The following is a 21,727-nucleotide window of genomic DNA, read 5'->3' as shown; positions in this document are numbered from 1 at the left end:
AAGACAGAATATCAAAAGAGTTTCTAGTGGTCTCAGGTCTTCTGAATGAATTTAATGAAATTAAAGAACTTCTATACGACTGTCTATATGCCTACAATGAAGACAGAAGACCAGAAGACTTTCTAATGGTCTTCTATGAGGCCTTTTCAAGTCTTCTTGAGACAGAAGATATACTATAGGTCTTAGTTGAGTTTCGATGCTTTCTCAGGTCTTTTATTTGGCCTTATATAGATGCTGCTACTGCTGATGGTCTTCTGTGAATGACAGATAGACCTTTCAAATGTCCTATAAAGATGGAAGATTTTGTAAAAGAAGATTCTGCAATGAGAGAGGTCAAACCACTTTTGTCAAACAGAAGACCTTCTATAGGCACCGGACTTTCGAAAAGAAGATCGTCTTAATATTAAAAGATGTTATGCATGTGAAAAAGGAAAGCCGAAGCTTCGAACCCACACAACCACCATTATGTGACCTGGTTTCGCTGTTGGTAGCAGCTCATCGAAAAAATCGGCTGTGGAGTTGCTGTTCTTGATAGAAGATTTTCTAAAGTTTTTTTGTAGAGGAGAAAGACATTTTGAAGGTCTTCCAGAAGCAGCAGGCCTTCAAGAGATATTCTATAAACAGACAGAGCACTTTCTGAAGCTCTTCTACTGACCAAATATCTCCAAAATAGCTTCTATACACCAAGGAACTTCTAATCAATTCTCATAAGATATTCATAAGATTTAATAATAAAATACCCCCTCCTTCCTCCTCCACCATTTATCAAATGTTATTGATCTGTTTTTTTTTTTCATTATGCTGTTAATACTCTTGAACTGAATGAAAAAAACGAAACCTCGCATTGAGAGTAAATGATAATTTCGAACGAAAAAAAAAAAAAAATGTGTGAAGGCGCGCATTTTTCATTTGCCAAGACATGTTAATCATTTTAAATAACAATAACGGCAATTGCCATGAACAGAGGGGTGGTAAGGGGGTGGTTATGAAGGGGAGGGTGAAATAAGTGAAATATTATCAATTTTTAAAACGCGTTATAGTTTTAACGATCGCGCGTAAGTAAGTCGATCGGTCGGTGGGTACGTATGTAAGTAAGTGCTTTGCAAACGTAACCCGCTTACTCTTTTGTTGGAGCGTTTTGGCTGAGTGTGTGCTAATAATAAAAAAACATTTTTGTACTTTAAAATTGTGCGATAAGTCTAACAACAACAACGGCGAAAACAAAATTAAAATTAATAATATTTATTAAACAATTTTTTTCGTTGTTTCATTGTCTGAAGGTAAACTGCCGATCATTGTAAAAATAGAGTTTCGGTTTTCTTCAGCGTCTTTGTTAGGAAAGCAAAAAGTTCAATATAGAGATGAGTTCATAGGAATTATTTTATTAGTTGTTTATTTCAAATCGATGTCAATTTGAATTTAATTTTCTTGGAATTATTATTTCAATATTCTACTGTGGTGGGTAATCTGTCTGTTCCAAAGTACAAGAAATGTAAATTCTGTTTTGAAAAATCCCAACAACAAAAATAATCAAATAAAATTATTAAATAAATAAATATTTGTTGCTTAGCTGCAAAATACAACAAAACACTTTCAAATGTTTATTTACTCATTTGCCAGTTTGGGCTGTTTAAACAACTAGCCAGTCAGTCGGTATCTCAGCCAGTCAGTCAGGTGGTTCAGCAGCAGTATCTTGCTGGAAAGGTCTCTCGCATCTAAAGTACTGCCTTTCAAGTTTAATATTCATTACTGGACATGAATGCCTGCCTGGCTAATGATGTTTTGTCTCCCCACCCTGCTGGCACTGGCTGGCCTCTTCACCCTCTTCTCATCGGTATTGATGTTCAATGTTGCTTTGTTGATCATCATCTGCAGCCCGAGTGAGTCTATTTTTATTAATAATAAATAGTTTTTTATTTATTATTGCCAATAGTGTGGAGAAAAAAATGTTAATTTGCCATTTTTGCTGTCATTATGTTACCGAACCGAACTGTAATTTTTTAATTGCCAAACTATTTAAAATGATGATGATGGCAACTTTGTCGTTGATGATCATCTTGTGTAGCTGGTAATATTGAAACAATTTTTTTAATGATTTATGAGTGACCTGAGACAATTTTTTTCTATAGAAAAGGCCAATCTTAGGGACCTGAGATTAATTTTTATATAGAAAAAACATACTTAGGCAACTGAGGAAATTTTTTCTAAAGAAAAAACCATACGCAGGCAACTGAGGAAATTTTTCTATAGAAAAAACCATTCTCAGGGGTCTGAGAAAATTTTTTCTATAGAAAAAACCATTCTCAGGGATATTAGAAAATTTTTTCTATAAAAAAACCATTCTCAGGGACCTGAGAAAATTTTTTCTATAAAAAAAACCATTCTCAGGGTACTGAGGAAATTTTTCTATAGAAAAAAACAATTCTCAGGGACTTGAGAAAAATTTTTTCTATAGAAAAAACCATTCTCTGGGGACCTGAGAAAATTTTTTCTATAGAAAAAAATCATTCTCAGGGACCTGAGAAAATTTTTTCTATAGAAGAAACCATTCTCAGGGACCTGAGAAAATTTTTTCTATAGATAAAACCATTCTCAGGGACCTGAGAAAATTTTTTCTATAGAAAAAACCACTCTCAGGGAACTGAGAAAATGTTTTCTATAGAAAAAACCATTCTCAGGGACCTGAGAAAATTTTTTCTATAGAAAAAACCATTCTCTGGGGACCTGAGAAAATTTTTTCTATAGAAAAAAATCATTCTCAGGGACCTGAGAAAATTTTTTCTATAGAAGAAACCATTCTCAGGGACCTGAGAAAATTTTTTCTATAGATAAAACCATTCTCAGGGACCTGAGAAAATTTTTTCTATAGAAAAAACCACTCTCAGGGAACTGAGAAAATGTTTTCTATAGAAAAAACCATTCTCAGGGACCTGAGAAAATTTTTTCTATAGAAAAAACCATTCTCAGGGAACTAAGAAAATGTTTTCTATAGAAAAAACCATTCTCAGGGACCTGAGAAAATGTTTTCTATAGAAAAAAACATTCTCAGGGACCTGAGAAAATGTTTTCTATAGAAAAAACCATTCTCAGGGACCTGAGAAAATTTTTTCGATAGAAAAAACCAATTCTTAGGAACCTACGAAATTGTTTCTATAAACAAGCCATTCTCAGGGAACTGAGAAAAATTGTGCAAAAAAAAACATCCTCAGGCAACTGAAGATATTTTCTTTATAAAATAACATTATTAGCAACAGAGGATATTTTTTCTATAGAAAACGCTTTTTTCTATAGAAAAAATTTCCTCAGATCCCTGAGGATGGTTTTTTCTATAGAAAAAAATTCCTCAGTTGCCCGAGAATGGTTTTTTCTATAGAAAAAAATTCCTCAGTTGCCTGAGAATAGTTTTTTCTATAGAAAAAATTTCCTCAGTTGCCTGAGGATGGTTTTTTCTATAGAAAAAATTTCCTCAGGTCCCTGAGGATGGTTTTTTTCTATAGAAAAAATTTCCTCAGATCCCTGAGGATGGTTTTTTTCTATAGAAAAAATTTCCTCAGGTCCCTGAGGATGGTTTTTTCCATAGAAAAAATTTCCTCAGGTCCCTGAGGTGGGTTTTTTCTATAGAAAAAATTTCCTCAGGTCCCTGAGGTGGGTTTTTTCTATAGAAAAAATTTCCTCAGGTCCCTGAGGTGGGTTTTTTCTATAGAAAAAATTTCCTCAGGTCCCTGAGGTGGGTTTTTTCTATAGAAAAAATTTCCTCAGGTCCCTGAGGTGGGTTTTTTCTATAGAAAAAATTTCCTCAGGTCCCTGAGGTGGGTTTTTTCTATAGAAAAAATTTCCTCAGGTCCCTGAGGTGGGTTTTTTCTATAGAAAAAATTTCCTCAGGTCCCTGAGGTGGGTTTTTTCTATAGAAAAAATTTCCTCAGGTCCCTGAGGTGGGTTTTTTCTATAGAAAAAATTTCCTCAGGTCCCTGAGGTGGGTTTTTTCTATAGAAAAAATTTCCTCAGTTGCCTGAGGTGGGTTTTTTCTATAGAAAAAATTTCCTCAGTTGCCTGAGTATGGTTTTTTTTCTATAGAAAAAATTTCCTCAGGTCTCTGAGGATGGTTTTTTCTATAGAAAAAATTTCCTCAGGTCCCTGAGGATGGTTTTTTCTATAGAAAAAATTTCCTCAGGTCCCTGAGGATGGTTTTTTCTATAGAAAAAATTTCCTCAGGTCCCTGAGGATGGTTTTTTCTATAGAAAAAATTTCCTCAGGTCCCTGAGGATGGTTTTTTCTCTAGAGAAAATTTCCTCAGTTACCTGAGGATGGTTTTTTCTCTAGAGAAAATTTCCTCAGTTACCTGAGGATGGTTTTTTCTATAGAAAAAATTTCCTCAGGTCCCTGAGGATGGTTTTTTCTATAGAAAAAATTTCCTCAGGTCCCTGAGGATGGTTTTTTCTATAGAAAAAATTTCCTCAGGTCCCTGAGGATGGTTTTTTCTATAGAAAAAATTTCCTCAGGTCCCTGAGGATGGTTTTTTCTATAGAAAAAATTTCCTCAGGTCCCTGAGGATGGTTTTTTCTCTAGAGAAAATTTCCTCAATTTCCTGAGGATGGTTTTTTCTATAGAAAAAATTTCCTCAGTTGCCTGAGGATGGTTTTTTCTATAGAAAAAATTTCCTCAGTTGCCTGAGGATGGTTTTTTCTATAGAAAAAATTTCCTCAGTTGCCTGAGGATGGTTTTTTCTATAGAAAAAATTTCCTCAGTTGCCTGAGGATGGTTTTTTCTATAGAAAAAATTTCCTCAGATGCCTGAGGATGGTTTTTTCTATAGAAAAAAATTCCTCAGTTGCCTGAGTATGGTTTCTTCTATAGAAAAAAATTCCTCAGTTGCCTGAGTATGGTTTCTTCTATAGAAAAAATTTCCTCAGTTGACTGGGGATGGTTTTTTCTATAGAAAAATGTCCTCAGTTGTCTGAGGATGGTGTTTCCTATAGAAAAAAATTCCTCAGTTGCCTGAGGATGGTGTTTTCCATAGAAACAAGTAAAAAAGTATCAGTCGGCTTTGCCGACAGAGATATACCCTCAGCCTGTGTATATTGAAAATAATTTTTTTCCAAAATACGTATGTATTTAGGGGGTTTTAAAAATTTTGGATATTTGAACCGACAACAATGTTGATTAGGATTAAAGTTCAAAAGTTTTGCGGAGGAGATACTAAAAGGAATGGATCGACATTGACCGTTATGGAAGTGGATCTCCAGCCACAACATATGGTGCCTTAGGATGTTTTTTACACTCTTCAGGCTGTTTGCTCAAGAAGTATAGACTTGCCCCTAAAAAAACTTTTACCATCGTAATTGAGGCAACGAATGCAAGTTGTCTCAACAAAAATCAAAGTGATTCCATAGCAGGTCTTAAAGTGAACTTATCCGAAATTTTGTGTGGGAGGTACGGGATGGAGTGGACAAATATAGTCCATAGTTGAACCTGATCTATATCTGGTAGATGTATTAGAATGTGTAAAGTATAAACCAATTTGGCAACTACCTTCAAGAGTTACCGTACGAACAATTTTTCCGAACATTTTTGAACTGTTGTGGGGGAGGTACCTGAAAGAGTGGACCGATATGGCTTATCTTCAAACTTAAACTATGTTTGTACAAAATATTACTAAGGCCAAATTTTGGACCGAATCGGCAGTTCCGTTCGAGAGTTATCTTGCGCTTCAACCACCTCACACGGTGTCATAGGGTTTTTTTGCAACTTTCAGGCTATTCTCTCGGGAAGTATGGTTTTGCCCTTGCTGAAACGTGTACCGTCGTTTGGAGGGCAGTGAATACAAGCTGCTAAAACAAAAATCAAAGCGATTCGAGAGCTGGCCCTAAACTGAACTTTTCCGAAATTTTGTGTGGGAGGTACCCCAAGGAGTGGACCGATTGAGTCCATATTGAAACCTTATCTAAGTCTGGTACACGCTCCACGATGGGCAAAGTATGGACCAAATCGGTTACTCCCTTCAAGAGTTATCGTGCGCACAAATTTTCCGAACATTTTCGAACTTTTGTGGGGGAGGTACCGGAAGGAGTGGACCGATATAGCCCATCTTCGAACTTAAACTAAGTTTGGGTAAAATATTACGAAAGCCAAAATTTGAACCGAATCGGTTTATCCGTTCGAGAGTTATCGTGCGCTCCAGCCAGCCAGACAGACAGACAGACGGACGGACATTACTCAATCGACTCCAAATTGTCTGGAACACATTTCGTCCAAACATACTTGGGGTCTAAAACCATTATTTCGATGAGGCACATTTTGCCCGTATGAAAGTGTATATACCCTTCATAGCCTAAAGGCTGAGGGTATAAAAATATGCTCAGTTTCCTGAGGATGGTTTTTTCTATAGAAAAAATTCCTCAGTTGCCTATGGATGGTTTTTTCTATAGAAAAAATTTCCTCAGTTGCCTGAGGATGGTTTTTTCTATAGAAAAAATTTCCTCAGTTGCCTGAGGACGGTTTTTTCTATAGAAAAAATTTCCTCAGTTTCCTGAGGATGGTTTTTCTATAGCAAAAATTTCCTCAGTTGCCTGAGGATGGTTTTTTCTATAGAAAAAATTTCCTCAGGTCCCTGAGGATGGTTTTTTCTATAGAAAAAATTTCCTCAGTTGCCTGAGGATGGTTTTTTCTATAGAAAAAATTTCCTCAGTTGCCTGAGGATGGTTTTTTCTATAGAAAAAATTTCCTCAGTTGCCTGAGGATGGTTTTTTCTATAGAAAAAATTTCCTCAGTTGCCTGAGGATGGTTTTTTCTATAGAAAAAATTTCCTCAGTTGCCTGAGGATGGTTTTTTCTATAGAAAAAAATTCTTCAGATGCCTGAGGATGGTTTTTTCGATAGAAAAAATTTCTTCAGTTGCCTGAGGATGGTTTTTTCGATAGAAAAAATTTCCTCACGTCCCTGAGGTGGGTTTTTTCTATAGAAAAAAATTTCCTCAGGTTCCTGAGGATGGTTTTTTCTATAGAAAAAAATTCCTTAGTTGCCTGACTATGGTTTTTGTCTATAGAAAAAAATTGCCCCAGTTGTCTGAGGATGGTTTTTTCTATAGAAAAAATTTCCTCAGGTCCCTGAGGATGGTTTTTTCTAAAGAAAAAAGTTCCTCAGTTGCCTGAGGATGGTTTTTTCTATAGAAACAAATTCCTCAGTTGCCTGAAGATGGTTTTTCTATAGAAAAAATTTTCTCAGTTGCCTGAAGATGTTTTTTTCTATAGAAAAAATTTCTTCGTTTCACTGAGGATGGTTTTTTCTATAGAAAAAATTTCCTTATGACCTTTTGTCCATAGAAAAACTGTTCTAATTTCCTGGAAAATCGTTTTTTTCTATTGGAAAAAATTTCTCCGTGCCTGAGAATGTTTTTTTCTATAGGGAAAAAACATATTTACTTGTTTTTCATAAAAAGGCCTGATATTCTTCAAGTTGTCTTTTATTAAAAGACCTGTTGTCTGTTCGTTGTTGTGCCCGCAAGTTCGTGCTTGTTTGACATTGAAGCCCTGTCACAGTCTACCTGTAAAGTCATTCTTGACATAACCATTATAAAACCTCTTTTTAGACACGTTCCAAATGTCAATATTGTTTTTTGTTTTGTTCAATAACCCATTAACCAAATTCATAGCCACTTAAGAATGCCCTTTTATAAGCAGCAAAAACCAAAACGATGTAATTTCCTGCAGTTCTATGCGGCGCAGTGTAACGGTCTAACGCCGGACACTTTGTTTATTAACTGGCTTATTAACTGCAAGTGTTCGGAGCACCCACCATAAATGGTTACAACGACTATTTCCACTCAATTTTGAAATGTGGAAATGGCCATAAGAAGAAAAAGAATGTGACGATTTACTTCATTATTGGCGGCCGTTGTGGGTTTCTAATATGGAAAACAAGAGTTGTTAAGAGCCAAAACGAATCGAATCGAGACGTTTGAGCGATGGTTGAGAAGTTTCATTAAAATGAATGATTCATTACAAAAAAAAAAAAAAAATTATGAAAAGACTTCATTACAGTTTTGATATTTCCTTTTACAACAATTTTTCATGACCCACATTAGCGTAATGGGCTGGGATGTGATTGAAAGATCAAAACAGTGACGGAATAGCATTTTGAAATTTTCATTTTGACATGTGCCTTAATCAAAAACATATAGACAACCGCTTCGTTTTGCTGGGCCTAATGACAGCATGGTACTGACATGCCTCCGTTTTTTATTGTTGCTGTCTATTTGTTTGTTAAAGTAAAATTTAAAATAAATGCTTATCATGTTATTTTAGACAGATTTTATGTTGACACTTTTATGGATCACCGAAACACCCAAACGAAAAAAAAATTAAACTAAATCGTCAGATATCCAAAACGCCTAACCCAAAGAATTAACAACCTGAAGGCATAACATAAATTAATATTATTTCGAAGCTAACAAAGAATTTGAAATATTTGAGAACTCATTCGAAATGACAAAAAGTGGAAGAAACACGAAACAACAAATGTACCAATATTTCAAATATTGGACGAAAGCAAAACGAAAAACGTGATCATTTACCAACAAATTAGAAATAATAAAAACGCTAGAACAAATACAGGTTTTTGGGAAACACGTAGTAGAAGGGGCGATACCCTAAACCATTTTTTTTCTATACAAAAATTCTATAGAAAAAGACATTCTTAGGCAATTGAGTATTTTTTTTTCTACAGAAAAAATTTCCTCAGGTCCCTGAGGAGGGTTTTTTCTATAGGAAAAATTTCCTCAGGTCCCTGAGGAGGGTTTTTTCTATAGAAAAAATTTCTTCAGGTCCCTGAGGAGGGTTTTTTCTATAGAAAAAATTTCCTCAGGTCCCTGAGAAGGGTTTTTTCTATAGAAAAAATTTCCACAGGTCCCTGAGGAGGGTTTTTTTCTACAGAAAAAATTTCCTCAGGTCCCTGAGCAGGGTCTTTTCTATAGAAAAAATTTTCTCAGGTCCCTGAGGAGAGTTTTTGCTATAGAAAAAATTCCTCAGGTACCTGAGGAGGGTTTTTCCTGTAGGTCCCTGAGGGGGGTTTTTTCTATAGGAAAAATTTCCTCAGGTCCCTGAGGAGGGTTTTTTCTATAGAAGAAATTTCCTCAGGTCCCTGCGGTGGGTTTTTTCTATAGAAAAAATTTCCTCAGGTCCCTGAGGAGGGTTTTTTCTATAGAAAAAATTTCTTCAGGTCCCTGAGGAGGGGTTTTTCTATAGAAAAAATTTCTCCGGGTCCCTGAGGAGGGTTTTTTTCTATAGAAAAAATTTCCTCAGGTACCTGAGGAGGGTTTTTTTTATAGAAAAAATTCATCAGGTCCCAGAGGAGGGTTTTTTCTATAGAAAAAATTTCCTCAGGTCCCTGAGGATGGTCTTTTCTATAGAAACAAATTCCTCAGGTCCCTATAGAAAAAATTCCTCATATCTATGAGCGGGTTTTTTTCTATAGAAAAAATTTTTCTCAGGTCCCTGAGAAGGGTTTTTATCTATAGAAAAAATTTCTTCAGGTCCCAGAGGAGGGTTTTTTCTATAGAAAAAATTTCCTCAGGTCCCTGAGGATGGTCTTTTCTATAGAAACAAATTCCTCAGGTCCCTATAGAAAAAATTCCTCATATCTATGAGCGGGTTTTTTTCTATAGAAAAAATTTTTCTCAGGTCCCTGAGGAGGGTTTTTTCTATAGTAAAAATTTCATCAGGTCCATGAGGAGGGTTTTTTCTATAGAAAAAATTTCCTCAGGTCCCTGAGGAGGGTTTTTTCAATAGAAAACATTTTCTCAGGTCGCTGAGAAGGGTTTTTTCTATAGAAAAAATTTCTTCAGGTCCCTGAGGAGGGTTTTTTCTATAGAAAAAATTTCCTTTCCTTTTTTTCCTGATGAAATTTTTTCTATAGAAAAAATTTCCTTTCCTTTTTTTCCTGATGAAATTTTTTCTATAGAAAAAACATTCTCAGGGACCTGAGAAATTTTTTCTATAGAAAAAACCCACCTCAGGGACCTGAGAAATTTTTTCTATAGAAAAAACCCACCTCAGGGACCTGAGAAATTTTTTCTATAGAAAAAACCCACCTCAGGGACCTGAGGAAATTTTTTCTATAGAAAAAACCCACCTCAGGGACCTGAGGAAATTTTTTCTATAGAAAAAACCCACCTCAGGGACCTGACGAAATTTTTTCTATAGAAAAAACCCCCCTCAGGGACCTGAGGCAATTTTTTTTATAGAAAAAACCCACCTCAGGGAGCTGAGGAAATTTTTTCGATAGAAAAAACCCACCTCAGTGACCTGAGGAAATTTTTTCTGTAGAAAAAACCCACCTCAGGGACCTTTCCTTTCCTTTTTTTCCTGATGAAATTTTTTCTATAGAAAAAACATTCTCAGGGACCTGAGAAATTTTTTCTATAGAAAAAACCCACCCAAGGGGCCTGAGAAATTTTTTCTATAGAAAAAGCCCACCTCAGGGACCTGAGGAAATTTTTTCTATAGAAAAAACCCACCTCAGGGACCTGAGGCAATTTTTTTATAGAAAAAACCCACCTCAGGGACCTGAGGACATTTTTCGATAGAAAAAACCCACCTCATGGACCTGATGAAATTTTTACTATAGAAAAAACCCTCCTCAGGGACCTGAGGAAATTTTTTCGATAGAAAAAACCCACCTCAATGACCTGAGGAAATTTTTTTCTATAGAAAAAACCATTCTCAGGGACCTGAGAAAAATTGTTTCAACCATTCTCCGGAAACTGAGAAATTTTTTTCTATAGAAAAAACTATTCTCAGGGACCTGAGAACATTTTTTTCTATAGAAATAACCTTTCTCAGGGACCTGAGAAAATTTTTTCTATAGAAAAAACCTTTCTCAGTGACCTGAGAAAATTCTTTCTATAGAAAAAACCATTCTCAGGATCCTGAGAAAATGTTTTCTATAAAAACCCATCCCAAAGACCACTAAATGTGGATTTTTAAAGAATATTTTTTCTATGGACCCAAAGTCCAGAAAACTTAGATTTTTTAAAGAATTTTAATGAATATTTGCCCATGGATACAAAAACCACAAAACGTGTATTTTTTTTTAAACAAAGAATATTTTCCCATGTACCCAAAGACCACAAAACGTGGATTTTTTAAAGAATATTTAAAGAATATTTTTCCATGGACCCAAAGACCACAAAACGTGGATTTTTTAAAGAATATTTAAAGAATATTTTTCCATGGACCCAAAGACCACAAAACGGGGATTTGTTAAGAACGTTTAATAAATCCACTAAATCCTAAAAGTCTTTGAAAAGCCTCCGATGAGGCCCCTTTAAATTTATTTAAAAAATCATCCTTATAACCTTAAATAAGTCCCTCGCTGAGACATCCTAAAAATTCTTTGAAAAATCCTCCTTAAAATCTTTAATAAAAATTCTTAAAAAAAATTTCTACAAATTTTTAATAAATAAAAATCTTTAAAAAAATTCACCTTTGAGGCCTCCTAAAAATCTTTAAAATATCCTCGTTTGAGGTCACTTGAAAATTCATTAAAATCCTCCAAAAAATCTTTAATAAATTCGTTAAAAAATCATCCTAAAGTTTCTTTAAAAATCCCGCCGTAGATACCCCCTAAAAATCTTTAAATAAATCCTCTTGAAATTCTTTAAACATCCTCCCAAAACATCTTTGGTAAATCCTCTTAAAAACCTCCTAAAAATCTTTAACAAATCCACCCATGAGGTCTCCTAAAATTCTTTTTAAAAATCCTCATAAAAATGTTTCAAGAAATTCTCATAAAAATTCTTTCAAAATCCTAATTAAAATCTTTAATAAATCTACTAGTGAGGCCTCTTAAAAAAATACTTTAAAAATCCCACTAAAAAATTTAGTAAATCCACCGGTGAAGCCTCCTAAAATTCTTAAAAAAAACCCTTCCAAAAAATCCTTCTAAAAATTCTTTAAAAAATCCTCTTAAAAATCGTTAATAAATCCACCAAATCTTTAATAAATCTTAAAAAAAACCTTCCAAAAATCCTTCTAAAAATTCTTTAAAAAATCCTCTTAAAAATCTTTAATAAATCCACCAGTGAGGCTTCATAAAATTCTTTGAAATAAATTCCACTGGTGAGGCCTCCTAAAAATCTTTTAAAAAATTCTTTAAAAATTCTCTAAAAATTCTTTAAAAAAGCCTAGTACAGTTCTTTAAAAAATTCTCCTAAAATTCTTTAAAAAATCCAAGTAAAAATTCTTCTAAAAAAATCCTCCTGAAAATCTGTAATAAATCCACCGAGGAGGCCTCCTAAAAATTCTTTAAAAGAATTCTCTTAAAAATCTTTAAAAAATCCACAGGCGAAGCCTCCCAAAATTCTTACAAAATTCTTTGAAAAATCCTCCTAAAATTCTTTAAAAAATCCTCCTAAAATTCTTTAAAATCCACCTGCAAACTTTTATAAATTCCATAAAAAATCATCCTAAAAATTCTTTAAAAATCCTCCTGAAAATCTTTAATAAATCCAACTGTGGGGCTTCCTAAAAATTCTTAAAAAAATCACCTTAAAGATTCTTTAAAAGTCCTCCTGAAAGCCTTTAATAAATCCATCATTGAGGCCTCTTGAAAATCCTCCTAAAAATTTGTTAAAAAAATCCTCTTAAAATTCTTTGAAAAATCTTCCTAAAACTATTTAAAAAATTGTCCTAAAATTCTTTAAACATCCTCCTGCAAATCTTTAATGAAAAATCCTCATAAAAAACTTCAAATAATCCTGATAAAAATTCTTTACAAAATCCTCCTAAAATTCTTCACAAATCCTCTTAAAACTCTTTGAAAAAATCCTCCAAAAAATTCTTTAAAAAATCCTCCCAAAATTCTTTAAAATCCTCCTGCAAATCTTTATTAAATCCACCGGTGTGCACTACTAAAAATTCTTTAAAAAAATCCTAGTAAAAATTCTTTAAAAAATCACCCTAAAAATTCTTTAAAAATCTTCCTGAAAATCTTTAAAAAATACCTGTGGGGCTTTCTAAAAATTCTTAAAAAAAATCCCCTAAGAATTCTTTTAAAAAAATCCCCTTAAAGATTCTTTGAAAGTCCTCCTGAAAATCTTTAAAAATCCCTCTTTGAGGCCTCTTGAAAATCCTCCTAAAAATTCGTTAAAAATCCTCTTAACATTCTTTGAAAAATCCTCCTAAAAATGCTTAAAAAACCCCTCATAAAAATTCTTTAAAAAATTCTCGTAAAAATCACTAATAAATCCACATTTGAGGCATCTTAACAATTCTGTAAAACACCTCCCAAAAATTCTTTAAAAAATCCACATAAAAATCTTTAATAAATTCACGTTCAAGTCCTCCTGAAAATTCGTTAAAAAGTCCTCCTAAAAATATTTAATCAATCCACGTTCGATGCCGCTTAAAAAGTCATAAAAAATCCCCTTAAAATCTTTAAAAAAATCCAAGTTAGAGGCCTTCTTAAAATTCATAAAAAATTTTCCTAAAAATCTACGTTCGAGGCCTTCTAAAAATTCATTAAAAAATCCTCCTAAAAATCTTGAATAAATCCATGTTCGAGGCCACCTAAAAATTCATTAAAAATCCTGCTGAAAATATTTAATAAATCCACGTTTGAGGCCTCCTAAAAATGCATTAAAATCTTGCTAAAAATCTTTAGAAAATCCACGTTCGAGGCATCCTAAAAATTCATTAAAAATCCTCCTGAAAATATTTAAAAAATCCATGTTCGAGGCCTCCTAAAAATTCATTAAAAATCCTTCTGAAAATATTTAAAAAATCCACGTTTGAGGCCTCCTAAAAATGCATTAAAAAATCCTTAGTAAAGCCACATTTGAGGTCTCCTAAAAATTCAATAAAAAATCCTCCTCAAAATCTTGAATAAATATACAGTTGAGGACCCTAACAATTCATCAAAAAATCCTCCTAAAAATCAAAAATCCACTTTCGAGGCCTCCTAAAAATTCATTAAAAAATCTTCCTAAAAATCTTCAATAAATCCACATTTGAGGCCTCCTAAAAATGTATTGAAAATTCCTCCTAAAAATCTTTAATAAATCCACATTCGAAGCCTCCTAAAAATGCATTAAAAATCCTCCTAAAAATCTTTAATAAATCCACGTTCGAGGACTCCTAAACATTCATTAAAAAATCCCTTTAAAAATCTCTAAAAAATTCCACTTTCGAGGCCTCCTAAAATTTCTTCTAAAAATCTCCAATAAATCAACGTTTGAGGCCTTCATTAAAAATCCTCATAAAAATCTTAAAAAAATCCACATTCGAGGCCTCCTAAAAATTTATAAAAAAAAACCTTCTAAAAATCTTTAAAAAAATAAACGTTCGAGGCTTTCCAAAAAAATCATTAAAAATACTCCTAAAAATCTTGAATAAATCCACAGTTGAGGACCCTAAAAATTCGTTAAAAAATCCTCCTAAAAATCAATAATAAATCCAGTTTCGAGGACTCCTAAAAATTCATTAAAAAATCTTCCTAAAAATTTTCAATAAATCCACGATTGAGACCTCCTAAATATTCATTAAAAAATCCTTTTAAAAATCTTTAAAAATTCCACGTTTGAGACCTCCTAAAAATTCATTAAAAAATCCTTAATAAAGCCACATTTGAGGCCTCCTAAAAATGTTTAAAAAATTCCTCCTAAAAATCTTTAATAAATCCACATTCGAGGCCTCCTAAAAATGCATTAAAAAATCCTCCTTAAAAATTTTTAATAAATCCACGTTCGAGGCCTCCTAAACATTCATTAAAAAATCCCTTTAAAAATCTCAAAAAAATTCCACTGTCGAGGCCTCCTAAAATTTCTTCTAAAAATCTCAAATAAATCAACGTTCGAGGCCTTCTAAATTTTCATTAAAAATCCTCATAAAAATCTTTAAAAAATCCACATTCGAGGCCTCCTAAAAATTTATAAAAAAAAACCTCCTAAAAATCTTTAAACAAATCAATCAAAATCATTAAAAATACTCTTAAAAATCGTGAATAAATCCACAGTTGCGGACCCTAAAAATTCGTTTAAAAATCCTCCTAAAAATCATTAATAAATCCACTTTCGAGGCACCCTAAAAATTCATTAAAAAATCTTCCTAAAAATTTTCAATAAATCCACGTTTGAGACCTCCTAAAAATTCATTAAAAAATCCTTAATAAAGCCACATTTGAGGCCTCCTAAAAAATTCCTCCTAACAATCTTTAATAAATCCACATTTGAGGCCTCCTAAACATTCATTAAAAAATCCCTTTAAAAATCTCTAAAAAATTCCACTTTCGAGGCCTCCTAAAATTTTTTCTAAAAATCTCCAATAAATCCACATTCGAGGCATCCTAAAAACTTATAAAAAAATCTTTAAAAAAAATCCATGTTCGAGGCCTCATAAAAATCTTCTAAAAATCCACGTTCAAGGCCTCCTAAAAATTCATTAAAAAATCCTCCTAAAAATCATTAATAAATGCACATTCGAGGCCTCCTAAAAATTCATAAAAAATCTTCCTAAAAATCTTGAATAAAACCACGTTTGAAGTCTCCTAAAAATTCATTAAAAATCTTTCTAAAAATCTCCAATAAATCCACGTTCGAAGCCTCCTAAAAATGCTTTAAAAAATCCACATAAAAATCTTCAAAAAATCCACCTTTGAGGCCTCTAAAAAAAGCCTCCTAAAATTCTTTAATAAATCCTCCAACGTACATCTACCTTTGTTTACTTAGTAATCCCCCCTCCCAAAAAAACATAAACAATCATGCTACTGGTAGAGGGTGGTAACCAAGGAGGCCATGAACAAGTGCATGTTCAATTTTAACCTCACCGGTGTCTCCTTTCTCCACCCACCACAACCAGCAACAACAACAACAACTAACTATAAAAAAACATCCACGGGTATTGTAGTGTATTTTGACAGATGACAGCTGTCATATGTTTAGTGCTTTGAAATGAAATTAGTGATCTATTAATAATAATAGCAACAACAAAAAAACAACTACATCACCAGTAGCAGCAGTAATAAAACTAACAACAACAACAACAAACATATTCTCATCATATGGAGAAAAAGAAAAGATAGAAAGAAAGAAAAAGAAAACATTGTGGATACTTAATACGTGAACTACATTAACAAAAGGAGGAAATGAAGGTTTCTTTGGTTGTTTACTATTCTCTCACACACATTTCTCTCTATCATGCAATTTAAACCCGAAGAGAGAATTAATAAATGCTTCGTTTAATTAAAAATTAAAATTCGTTTACCTACTTTTTTTGTTAGGTTTTGTCTCTCTCTCGATCTCACACACAATCGTCACACTTGCTCCCCGTTCTCAATGACTGGCTCGGTTGTGTTTTGTTTTGAATATGACGAAGTGGTTATGCTCACTCGTGTTGTGTGGAGACGGGGTTTGTTGTTGGGGTTTTGTGGAGAGTGCTTGCTTGGGTTTGTTGCCGTTCTTGTTGTTGTTGATGATGGTGCTGATGTTGGTCTTGTATTGTGTTGTGTTGGAGCCGTTGTTGTTATTGTTGTTGTACAAAATTTTGTTTGATATTTTGACAAAATTTGTTTATATTTTTCCCCCACTAATTTATTTATTAAAAATAATTTCACATTAATATTTTCTGTTAAAAATAATTCATTATTATTATTTTTATTTTTTTAATATTTCTCTCCCACTCTCTTTTACACTTCCAAAACACAGACTGGCCTTATCTTGCCAAATATTTTTTTTTTATTTTTGTATTATTTTTCTTTTATTTATTTTTATCTCTTGGATTTTTTTTTTTGTATTTTTATTTATTTTTAAACATTTCCTTTTCTGATTAAAATTGATATTTTCTTTCTGCTGGCGGGCGTAAAATTGAAATTTATTTTTTGTTTTGTTTACTTTCTTTCTTTCGAATATTTCACTTAATTTTTTTCTCCAATATTTATTTTACACATTCTTTTCTGACATTTCTATTTCCGAGACGACGGACCGCGTTTTTGTTGTGGCTTTCATTGGATATCTATTTTCTTTTTTTTTGTATTTATTTTTAATTTTTTTGCTTTTCATTTTTTCTTCAGGAGTAACAGGGAAAAAAACTGCGCACGCAAAAACAAACAACTTAACTAAAAATTCTCCGTTTCCAAATCACTTACGAACCATTGTCGGCATTTAACTGTTCGACGTTGCGCAAAACAACCACTGCGAGACGTTGATGATGGGTTGCGGCGCGTCGTTGACAAGCACAACAAGAACAGCAACAACAAAAGAAGAATAAAAACACCCAGCGCCAACATGTGCTGGGGTCCCCCAAATTTAGTGATGTCAACTTTGTGATGTGTGAAAAACGTTTAAGTGGCTCCCAATAGGCAGGGGGGTTTATTAGAAAGTCGATGGTGCGTTGATTTTAGTAATAAACTTGAATCTTTTAAATAATTTTTTCCATGGACCCCTAGACCAATAAACGTGGATTTTATAAATAATTTTTTCCATGGACCCCTAGACCAATAAACGTGGATTTTATAAATAATTTTTTCCATGGACCCCTAGACCAATAAACGTGGATTTTATAAATAATTTTGGCATAAGACGAGCTGGCCAACTATACTCGGATCGAAATGAGATTTTTATCACAGGTAGATCTCGTCACCCTGATCACAAATATATATAACATTTGTTGCGGAAGTCCATACTTCCCGAGATATGGGCCTTTGAAGTTCCAAAAATTCCTTTGTTAAAGGCCAGCTGATAAGAGAAAAATTTTAAATTTAAAAATAGTTGTTCCCGTGCCTTAGATTTGAACCTGTCCATAGCAGAAAGCCTTAAATCTCCGGCCGAAGGCCGGCTAATTAAAATAAATACAATTGAAATTAAAAAAACTTTTTTGAGCATAGTGCGTCAATTCAACTTGTTCCATAATTTTTTCTATGGACCCCCAGACCAATAAACGTGGATTTTATAAATAATTTTTTCCATGGACCCCTAGACCAATAAACGTGGATTTTATAAATAATTACAATTGTAGCATATTACATTTCAATTATATATGTACATAGATTACAAATGTGATATATTTTCATAACATTTATAAATTATTGACAATTCTTTCAAAACTGCTTCTATTTCTTGATATACTAGAAGATAAGCCGTGTTGTTGATATTTGTCCAGTCCTCTCTTTTCTGCCTCTGGTATGGCGTCCTTCAATGGTCATTTTAAGCATTGCCTGCAGGAGCTTATACTTTCCATGTCGCATGATGTGTCCTAAGTATGCCGTTTTTCGTTTTTTTGATGACAGATACAAGTTCTCTCCGTTGGTTCATTTTTGTCAGTACTTCGAGATTTGTGACGTGTGCAGTCCAAGGTATTTTTCATACTCTTCGATAAATCCACATTTCGAAAGCTTCTAGTCTTTTTATGTCAGCAGCTTTAATGGTCCAGACTTCTGCAGCGTATAATAAGACTGACCATACATAACATTTAATAAATCGTACTTTGGTCTCAATGTTTATATCATGGTTGGTCAAAATTCTTTTATATTTGAAAAATGCATCTCTTGCCATTTCTATGCGACATCTTATTTCCTATGAGGGATCCCATTGGTTATTAATTAGAACCCCGAGGTATTTAAAACATTGTACTCTCTCGACGTGTGCGTTGTTTATATTTAACATAGTTTCATTGTGCGGATTTTTCTTACTAACAATCGTCATTTTTGTTTTGTGTGTGATAATTTTAAGACCATATGATTCGCTGCGTGAAGTGAGTTCATTTACTAGTTTTTGAAGTCCGGATATACTATCGGCTAATACTTTGGTGCCATCTGCATATCGGATGTTGTTTTATTCCTTCTTTTATATTTTTGACGGATTCTTGGAAAATTCACTCTGATTATATGTTAAATAGCAACGGAGATAAGATACAACCTTGCCTAACCCCTCTTGATATCGGTATATCGTCGGTAAAATTGCCGTTGACATCAATCTGTGCAGTTTGATGCCAGTACAGACTTCGAATGCACCTGAGTTCTTTGTCATCTATCCCAATTGACGAAAGTATTTCCATTAATTCGTCATGGTTCACTGTGTCAAATGCTTTCTCATAGTCGATGAAGCATACAAAATGTCCTTGTTAGCCTCTCGACATTTTTGAATACGGACCTGAAAACAATATAATGCTTCCCTCGTCCCCATACCCTCTTTGAAGCCGAATTGATTTACACTCATAGCTTGTTCACATTTTTTATAAATTCTGTTATGTATAATTTTAAGGAATATTTTAAGAGCGAGGCTCGTTAAGCTGATAAAAGTTGTCACCACAGTGTTTAGCATGACTTTTCTTTGGAAAAAATGATTTTAGCCAGTCTTGAGGGTAGTGACATGTATTATATACATGATTCATTAACCTTGTTAGCAGGCCAATATTATTTTCATCCATGAGTTTTAGCATTTCTGAAGGAATTTCATCCGGTCCTGTTGCTTTCCTAGTTTTTAGAGATGTGATAGCAGATTCTACCTCGCTCTTAGTAATGTTTGTTCCAGTCATCGGTTGTGCTGATTGGTTATTAAAACTTGATCTGTTGACGTCTGTAAATAGGCTTTGAATGTAGTTCTTCCAAATTGCTTGTTTCTCTGCATTCTCAAAGGCAGGTTCATTATTATTGTTATACAGAACTGGCGACATAGTTTTATGATATATACCAGTTGCCTCTTTCAATTTCTTGTGTAAATTAAAATCATCGTGTAAGTTTTGTAATGTTTCGATCTCCTGGCATTGGCTATTAATATGTCTGATTTTTGCAGCTCGAATTTTCATTTGAATCTCCCTGTTTAGTTCCCAATACATTTCGTAATACGAGTTTTTGTATCGTCGTCTTTCGCTAAGGAGTTCTTGTATTTCATTTGTCATCCAGTCTTTGTCTTTTGATCTTTTGTAATTTCCCAGATTGTTTTGTCCTATGGTTTGAAGAGTATTTTTGACTTCGCCCCAAATATGTTCCACATCATTTCTATTAACGCTATTCAATTCTAAGTTTATAAGGTCTCTTACGCTTAATTTAGTAGCTGGGTTGTCAAGTTTCCCAATGTCAAATTTACGGTGTTGTTTTTTCTTTGCTGGTGCACTAAGTTTGATGTAAATGTTTCCCATAAAAAGATTGTGATCTGATGGTACGTCTGCTCCAGGATATGTTGATGTTTTCGCAATAGCGTTTATTAACAATAACAAAATTAATTTGGTTTCTTATTAGAGTTGTGTAGTTCGCGAACGAACTAGTTCAATTGAACGACTCACCTCAAAGAACGACTGAACTAGATCACTCGAAGTCGTTCTTTATAGTTCAGTAGTTCAGTAAAAGAACGAAAGAAATGTCAGTTGTTTCAACCGGCGTTTGCACCATACAATTTGTCTTCAAACTCTGATTTACTAACACATACATACATTTGTCAGCTATCCATAATTTTTTCACAGAAAGTAGGGTTAACAAATTTTTGACATTTTTGTAAAACAAGTGAGATAATAATTGAAATTTGTTGAAAACAAAAGAACATGAACAAAAACAAAATATGTGAACGGAAAACAAAAACAAATCGACGATTTTCATTCATAATTTGACAACTGTTTTTGCAGTCGTCTAGACGCCTACATCACACAGGCAAGTTTTGGGTTTTTGACAATTAATACATGTACTCAACTGTCCTGTCATGTGTAAACGCAGGGTGTAACAATTACATTTTGCTAGTTTTTCTCAATCGAAGAGTGCAAATTTGTTCTTGAAAATAATATGTCTGAAAACAGAAAATATAGTGGAATTTGGATGCATTTTAAGGAAAATGATTCTAAAAGAGCGACATCACACACATCCTTGAGTACTGCTGGAGGGTACATTGGCAGTTTAAGTATACACATGAAGACAAAGCATCATCATATTTCTTTGGTGGTGGAAAGGCAGTGACCGCCTCTTGAAACGGCAGCAAACACACAGGACTCTGAACTTGGAATCTGACGCGGTTGGAGTAGAATTGCCAAGTACAAGCTCTCAACATCCGGAGACCTCCTCCTATGAAAAAGCTTGACGAAATTGATAGGCAAAGTGGTAGCAAAAGGTCATTATGCGCTACACATAGTTGATGAGCTAGAATTCAAAAAAAATAATAGAACTTGTGTCACACTGTCCTGCGACCAACGAGAAAAACACTCTCCCAATTCATTATCAACAGTTTATGGGATCTTCGGTCAACTATATGGTAATGTGCAACACTTTAGAGAGTTTTATTGCAAAGTGCTTGCTGAACGACGAACTGAACTACTGAACTTAAAGAACGAACTAGTTCAATCAAAAGACCTGAACTAAAAAGATCGATCAGCTAAACGAACTAGAAAGCACAACTCTATTTCTTATTATATTTCCATTTCTGTCCTGGGGGGATTTCCAGGTGTATAGTCTTCTAGGTGGTAAGAAAAACAGGGTACTTGTTATTTTCATTTTATATTCCTGACAAAATTGGATTAGCATGTCGCCTCTCCCACTCCTTTCTCCTAATCCATATTGTCCAGTAACACCGGTCACTACTTCTCGTCCAACCTTTGCCTTAAAGTCGCCTTGTATAATGGTTATCTCATGCTGTTTTGTTAGTTGTAGCAATTCTTCGATTTCATCGTAAAATGCTTCGACTTCTTCGCTACTTTTATCCGACGAAGGCGCGTAAACTTGAATAACATTAATTGTAATTGGCTTGGCATCAATTCTTATCAT

The 21,727-nt window shown here is 33.7% G+C and overlaps 2 protein-coding genes across 6 annotated transcripts in view; both read right to left on the bottom strand.

The window, feature by feature from the left end:
• Positions 1-17,242, bottom strand: part of LOC141403712 (uncharacterized) — a 517,705-nt gene extending 500,463 nt beyond the window's left edge. For 4 of the 5 annotated variants that reach the window (XM_073986549.1, XM_073986554.1, XM_073986555.1 and 1 more), the window contains exon 1: positions 16,256-17,242. The gene's annotated coding sequence lies outside the window, so the exon portion shown is untranslated. Of the gene's footprint in view, positions 1-16,251 lie in introns of all 5 variants that reach the window. The other variant, XM_073986550.1, reaches the window with a different exon arrangement.
• A 2,009-nt stretch (positions 17,243-19,251) lies between these two features.
• LOC141403275 (uncharacterized) lies at positions 19,252-21,727 on the bottom strand. The gene is made up of 2 exons (XM_073985463.1): positions 21,502-21,727; positions 19,252-20,147 (listed from the first exon to the last, which is right to left on the bottom strand). Exons 1-2 carry the CDS (start codon positions 21,725-21,727, stop codon positions 19,252-19,254), a joined length of 1,122 nt encoding a protein of 373 aa, XP_073841564.1.

This window comes from Musca autumnalis, unplaced genomic scaffold, assembly GCF_047663935.1.
Source record: "Musca autumnalis isolate F117 unplaced genomic scaffold, ASM4766393v1 scaffold_4, whole genome shotgun sequence".
NCBI classification, from domain to species: domain Eukaryota; kingdom Metazoa; phylum Arthropoda; class Insecta; order Diptera; family Muscidae; genus Musca; species Musca autumnalis.
This window is presented reverse-complemented; position numbering and strand designations above follow the sequence as displayed.